Source organism: Mytilus galloprovincialis, chromosome 4 (assembly GCF_965363235.1).
Source record: "Mytilus galloprovincialis chromosome 4, xbMytGall1.hap1.1, whole genome shotgun sequence".
NCBI classification, from domain to species: Eukaryota; Metazoa; Mollusca; class Bivalvia; order Mytilida; family Mytilidae; genus Mytilus; species Mytilus galloprovincialis.
In genome coordinates, this window is record NC_134841.1 from 40628672 (window position 1) to 40636155 (window position 7484).

Sequence of the window (7484 nt, forward strand, 5' to 3'; positions counted from 1 at the left end):
TGGTTTTTCTCTTCTGAACACAATCAATAAAAATACTGGCTACAAGCCCTTTGAACCAATAGAATTGTGTTGTCACCGTATATATGTATAAACTTAAGGATGTTTTTGCTACTCTTGTTTTTGACTTTTTGCCTTATAATCAGAATCCTAGTTTTATCCATGTAGTGCCAATGACAATTTTCATCATTAACCTCTCAGTGGCGGATCCAGAACTTTTCATAAAAGGGGGGCTGACTGACCTAAGGGAGTCCACTTCGGTCATGCTTCAGTGATTCCCTATATAATCAGTCAAATTTTTCCACTTAGACCTGGATGCTTCATACTTTTGATATAAATGTCCTATGTTATAAAGTTTGTGTCGGTCACATGTCCATTGTCCTTCACCTCATATTCAGGGTTCAACAACTACTTGTGTGAAGAAAAGTTAATTTCTCTCTTATTATGAGGGGCCTGATGGGGGGTCTCATCACGATTCACGAGTAGATTTTTATGTCGATCCAGATTCACAGAAAATAAATTTCCATGATGATCACGGATCACAAAAAATTTTAAAAAAAAAATCTGTAGAAAAACGGATCACAATAACAAAAATGCGCCGATCACAAAGAACAAAAATACCCCATTAGGTCCCTCTATTATGAGTAATAGGCCTTAGGATAACAATATTAAGAATGTACCTACCTTGCAAGGTCCTTGTGCCTGTCAGTCATCTGACTTCGACCTAATTTCATGGATCAGTGATCAAGTTAGGTTCTAATGGTCTAGTCCATATCTCATATACTTTTATTGTCGAACCTGCAACTTTTGTTGCAGAAAGCTCGACATAGGGATAGTGATCCGGCGGCTACGACGGCGGTGTTAGCTCACTTCTTAAAAGCTTTATATTTCAGAAGATGGAAGACCTGGATGCTTCATACTTTGTATATAGATGCTTCATGTTACGAAGTTTCCGTCAGTCACATGTCCAATGTCCTTGACCTCATTTTCATGGTTCAGTGACCACTTGAAAAAAAAGTTCAAATTTTTTGTAATGTTGAATTCTCTCTTATTATAAGTAATAGGATAACTATATTTGGTATGTGCGTACCTTGCAAGGTCCTCATGACTGTCAGACAGTTTTCACTTGACCTCGACCTCATTTCATGGATCAGTGATCAAGGTTAAGTTTTGGTGGTCAAGTCCATATCTCAGATACTATAAGCAATAGGGCTAGTATATTCGGTGTATGGAAGGACTGTAAGGTGTACATGTCCAACTGGCAGGTGTCATCTGACCTCGACCTCATTTTCATGGTTCAGTGGTTATAGTTAAATTTTTGTGTTTTGGTCTGTTTTTCTCATACTATATGCAATAGGTCTACTATATTTGTTGTATGGAATGATGGTAAGGTGAACATGTCTAGCGGGCAGATGTCATGTGACCGTGACCTCATTTTCATGGTTCAGTGGTCAAAGTAATTTAGTTAAGTTTTTGAGTTTTGGTCTTTTTATCTAACACTGTATGCCATAGGTCAACTATATTTGGTGTATGGAAATATTAAATGATCTTTATGTCAGTCGTGCAGGTTTTATTTGACGGTGACCTCATTTTCACGGTTAATTGCACAGTGTTAAGTTTTTGTGTTTTGGTCTATTTTTCTTAAACTATAAGTAATGGGTCAACTATATATGTTGTATAGAAGCATTGTTAGCTGTACATCTCTGCCTGGCATAGTTCATCTGACCTTGACCTCATTTTCAAGGTTCATTGGTCTTTGTTTAGTTATCTTGGTTAATGTTAAGTTTATGAGACAGTTGTAATAAAACTAAGCTTTATACTTCGGACTATCAACATAATATCAATGATTAGTATAGAAGGCGAGACATTTCAGCGTGTGCACTCTTGTAAGCAATAGCTATAGGTCTTCTATATATGGTGTTTGGAATTATTGTACTGTGTACATGTCCAACTGGCAGGTGTCATCTGACCTTGACCTCGTTCTTATGGTTCAGTGATTAAAGTTAAGTTTTTGCATTTTCTTTTTTAATGCTAAATGCAATATATAGGTCAACTTTATTTGATTTATGAAAATGTTTTACAATGTACAAAAAATGTACATGTCAGTCGGACAGATTTTATTTGACCTTGACAACATTTTCATGGTTTATTGCTGAGTGTTAAGTGTTATGTTTAGGTCTGTTGTTCTTAAACTATAAGCAATAGTTAACTGTATTGAATGCAGATTGCTTGTAAGCTATACATGTCTGTCTGGCATGGCTGATTTGACTATGACCTCATTGTTATAGTTCATTGCTTTTTTGTCAATGTTAAGTTTTCCTGGTGAAGTGTTTCTGAGAAATTATAAACAATAGGTCAACTTTACTTGGTGTACATTTACATGTATTTCCGGTTTGGTTCGTCTGACCATGATCTCATTTTTATACGACCGCAAAAATTTTAATTTTTTGGTCGTATATTGCTATCACGTTGGCGTCGTCGTCCGCATACTTTTAGTTTTCGCACTCCAACTTTAGTAAAAGTGAATAGAAATCAATGAAATTTTAACACAAGGTTTATGACCACAAAAGGAAGGTTGGGATTGATTTTGGGAGTTTTGGTCCTAACATTTTAGGAATTAGGGGCCAAAAAGGGCCCAAATAAGCATTTTCTTGGTTTTCGCACTATAACTTTAGTTTAAGTGAATAGAAATCTATGAAATTTTGACACAAGGTTAATGACCACAAAAGGAAGGTTGGGATTGATTTTGGGAGTTTTGGTTCCAACAGTTTAGGAATTAAGGGCCAAAAAAGGGCCCAAATAAGCATTATTCTTGGTTTTTGGCACAATAACTTTAAGTAAATAAAAATCAATGAAATTTTAACACAAGGTTTATGACCACAAAAGGAAGGTTTGGATTGATTTTTGGAGTTGAGGTCACAACAGTTTATGAATTAGGGGCCAAAAAGGGGCCCAAATAAGCATTATTTTTGGTTTTTGCACCATAACTTTAGTATAAGTAAATAGAAATCTATGAAATTTAAACACAAGGTTTATGACCATAAAAGGAAGGTTGGGTTTGATTTTGGGAGTTTTGGTCCTAACAGTTTAGGAATAAGGGGCCCAAAGGGTCCAAAATTGAACTTTGTGTGATTTCATCAAAAATTGAATAATTGGGGTCTTTGATATGCCGAATCTAAATATGTATGTAGATTCTTAATTTTTGGTCCCGTTTTCAAATTGGTCTACATTAAGGTCCAAAGGGTCCAAAATTAAACTTAGTTTGATTTTAACAAAAATTGAATCCTTGGGGTTCTTTGATATGCTGAATTTAAAAATGTACTTAGATTTTTAATTATTGGCCTAGTTTTCAAGTTGGTCCAAATGGGGGTCCAAAATTAAACTTTGTTTGATTTCATCAAAAATTGAATAAATGGGTTCTTTGATATGCCAAATCTAACTGTGTACGTAGATTCTTAATTTTTGGTCCAGTTTTCAAATTGGTCTACATTAAGGTCCAAAGGGTCCAAAATTAAACTAAGTTTGATTTTAACAAAAATTAAATTCTTGGGCTGATTTGATATGCTTTATTTAAATATGTACTTTGATTTTTGATTATGGGCCCAGTTTTCAAGTTGGTCCAAATCAGGATTCCATATCAAGTATTGTGCAATAGCAAGAAATTTTCAATTGCACAGTATTGCACAATAGCAAGAAATATCTAATTGCACAATATTGTGCAATAGCAATTAATTTTCAATTGGAGTTATCTTTCTTTGTATAGAATAGTAGTTGATAATATATGTTGGAAATTTGCCAGACATGACTATGATCAGTCAGGGGACTTACTTAAACAAGTGATTTTCTAAATCACTGATTCAAGTAACGTTATTTCCATAAAGGTTGGAAGTTAGAGTTATCTTTCTTTAATAATCACCTAATTAAGTAGTACAAATTAATCACTAGAAGAAGTGATTTAATTTTATTGTAGCTTTAAATATAGAATACTAATGATCCAGGGACTAATTATGTTTATAAACTTATCAGAAACAACATCTGTGTTGTCTAGGATGACCAGGTCATTTCAGGTGACGACCTTGTACTGAATCTAGGATAATGACATTAAGATCACTTGTTTAAGTATCAGACCTCAATTTCCTTCCCAAAAATCACTTCTTTAAGTATCATTCTTTTAATAACCCCCACTAATTTCAACACCCCCGAACAGTGAAATTTTTATCGCGAACAGTAGAATTTTATTACATAATCTGAAAGATGAAACCTTGAACTTTACAGAAAAAATACTCCCACTGCTGAGAAAAATCTTTGAAGAAAGTATCAGTTCATTATGTAAAGCCATTATTATAGCATTTTTTCAACTGAAATAGAATTTTCAGCCAAATGATAGTATCAAAGGCATAAACCTTGCTACTTTAAAGAAGCAAAAAGTTCATATTTTTTAATTTTACTAATTAAAAAATATGATTTAAACCTATGTGTTTAAAATTTTGAAAAAAATACAAAATCCCAATTTGTGACAAAACCTCGAATTTGCTACTCAAATAAGTGATTTAAAAATCACTTTAATTTCAGTAAGTCCCCTGACTGATGATGTCATTTTCTATTTTTATTTGCCAATAACTTTATGTAAATAACTTCACTGGAAATTTGCCAATATAAAATGTTGCTGATGAAGCTTTTTTTCCTTATCTTATCTAAAATGTTTTTAGATAATGTATGTTGGACATTTGCCAGACATGACTATGATGTCATTTTCTATTTTTATTTGCCAATAACTTTATGTAAATAACTTCATTGGAAATTTGCCAATATAAAATGTTGCTGATGAAGTTTTTTTTATTGTTTTATACAATAAACAATGTATATTCACTTTTACTACCAACCAATCTTTACCATTCAGTGATAACAAGCACTTTATTTTACATTTTAATATTTTATGATGTATTTAAAAGAGTAGTTATTGTTGCAAACTCCATTAGAAATTTGAATTGATATCAGTTTTGGAAAAAGGGAAACAAGGATGTGAAAAAAGGGGGGGGGGTTTAAATTTTTCTCATTTCAGATTTCATAAATAAAAAGAAAATTTCTTCAAACATTTTTTTGAGAGGATTAATATTCAACAGCATAGTGAATTGCTCAAAGGCAAAAAAAACCTTTTAAGTTCATTAGACCACATTCATTCTGTGTCAGAAACCTATGCTGTGTCAACTATTTATTTTAATCATGTTAGTTTATGCAATACTTGTGGTAAAGCTTTTAATATATTGAGGACTAAAAAATAAAGTATATCTTTTACTTACATGACTTACTAACAAAATAAAATCAATGGTCAGTAAAGCAGGCTAACACATTTCAGTGTGTACACACAGTTTAAATTGCTATTTTTTTTAAATTTTAAAATATCCTTGTAATGAATTAATTCTTAGTTTTTGAAAGAAAAAATCTGGCATATATGTTAATAATAATAGATGTATTGATATTCTAGAGATTAAATCATTTCTGCCATTTATTCAATTGATTACATCTCAAAAGCAACAACACATATCACTGCATATCTTGCACTTTTTTCTACTGCTTACATGTATGTTCCTTCACTTATATAAAATTCAAAACCTCTATATCTTGGATAGATGGACAGTGTTAAGGTTTCTGGTACATGTATCATATCTACATCTTCAATTTTCAGTCAACTGCATGTACATGTAGGAGTGCAATTATGAAAAAAAGAGGATATATATCAATTCATTACACAAGATTACTATGCACACTAAAAAAAAAAGCAAGGGAACAGGGATTTCAATGTTGATCAACACATGTACATATAACAGTAAAAGTTGAGCAAAAAATCTTAACTCACTGGAAATTCAAGATGGCCACCTAAGCATCCAATGATCAGATTTTTTTATTATAACAATGTGCATTCATGATTGAATCACACAACATATGATAGGGCAGATCCTCTGAATTTCTCAATACTGTTAATATTTTATGTACTCTGAACATTCATGACATTTGATAGAAGAGGCTAGCGCTGGTAACTAAGAATATGAATCACTTGTCATCTGGCCAAAATAATACACCTGTAATTTGTATCATTTTGATATTTATTTTAAAATTTATAATGTAGTATCTCTAATGAATCAGAATTTATTACTATTTATTATTATTTAGAACGGTTATTCATTGTTATTAATAGACTGTAATACATGTAACTAACTTAAGCTTGGTTAATAAGTAAATTCAATATTCAACAGATTGATGGTTATTGTTCTGAAACAAGCAAATGCATGATTCTGACAAAAATCATATGTACAAATGTGATATACATATAATGTATAGCTACTGCAAATGCTTTAAAATATCTCTAAAAATATTTGCAAAGGATTCCATACTATATTCGTTGAGTTTTCTGTGTAGTTTCTTCTTGATATCTTTATTTGCTTTGCTTAATTGACTGAAATAATAACAAATGGTTCCAAAGTCCATGGAAGGTTCAGCGATGTTACATTTCCATTCATACATCTCCCCTTCAGGATAATTCACTGAAAAGTTTTGTGCCATATGAATAAGCCAATTTATGAAAATATCTAAAAATCTAAAGTCAAGAGAAGATGTCTGCACTAGCAAATCGACAGGAACATTTTCAAATGAGATATTTGTATTATGTTGCAAATACTGAATTATAAAAGTGCATATCATTTGGCTAACATCATCTTCAGTTAGACCCGATTGCAAATACATCGAAACTATTACAGATATTCCATTTTTTAATTCAGTCATTCTTTGAAGTAATATTTTAACATATGAATCTGCTTTGGTCTCGTCAATTCTTGGCACTATGCTTGACAATCCATCCAATAACAATTTTGCTTGAGAGTTCACATTATGCAGATCATTCTGCTCGTCAGGTTCATTACCAATAGTACTGGACTTCATCATATCCTGTCCAATTGTCAAAGTGGTCAAGTTTGATGATAAAATGGAACATTCAGCATCAATTTTAAAACTGAAACTGTCCAACTTCCTATTATATGATAAAAAGAGATTCTCTAATAGGCTCTCTGGAAAGAATGGATTCTGCATAAGAGTCAAAAACATTATCTGCGATGCTTTTCCAAGTTCATCAAAACTCATTTGACAACATGATGCTGGTGATAGATGTACTGTCATGACTTTAATCTGCTTATCCAAGTCCTCAACAAATGATCTGTCTTTTAACTTCAAATGAACTTCTTCAGCATATCTAGCCCAATTAAATGCATTCTGTAAACTTTTTGCATCCCATTTCTTGACTTGATCAGAATGTGCTTTGTTTAAAGTTGTAACAAATGTGAATATCTGTTTCAAGACTTTCTCTACTGACATCACTGCAGGTTGCAATTGTTCCCGCGTTTTTTACTTAAAATTTCCCGCCAATCATGTGGAAGAGAGTGTTCATCAATATTGTCCTCGGAAATGAATGTGCTTAGATAGTGCAGATTCATCAT

At 32.2% G+C, this 7484-nt stretch overlaps 1 protein-coding gene across 1 annotated transcript; it reads right to left on the reverse strand.

The window, feature by feature from the left end:
- Positions 1-6212: 6212 nt before the first annotated feature.
- On the reverse strand, positions 6213-7480 carry LOC143072149 (uncharacterized). Its single transcript, XM_076246966.1, has one exon. It carries the CDS (start codon positions 7360-7362, stop codon positions 6337-6339), a length of 1026 nt encoding a protein of 341 aa, XP_076103081.1. The 5' UTR covers positions 7363-7480; the 3' UTR covers positions 6213-6336.
- Positions 7481-7484: the final 4 nt, after the last annotated feature.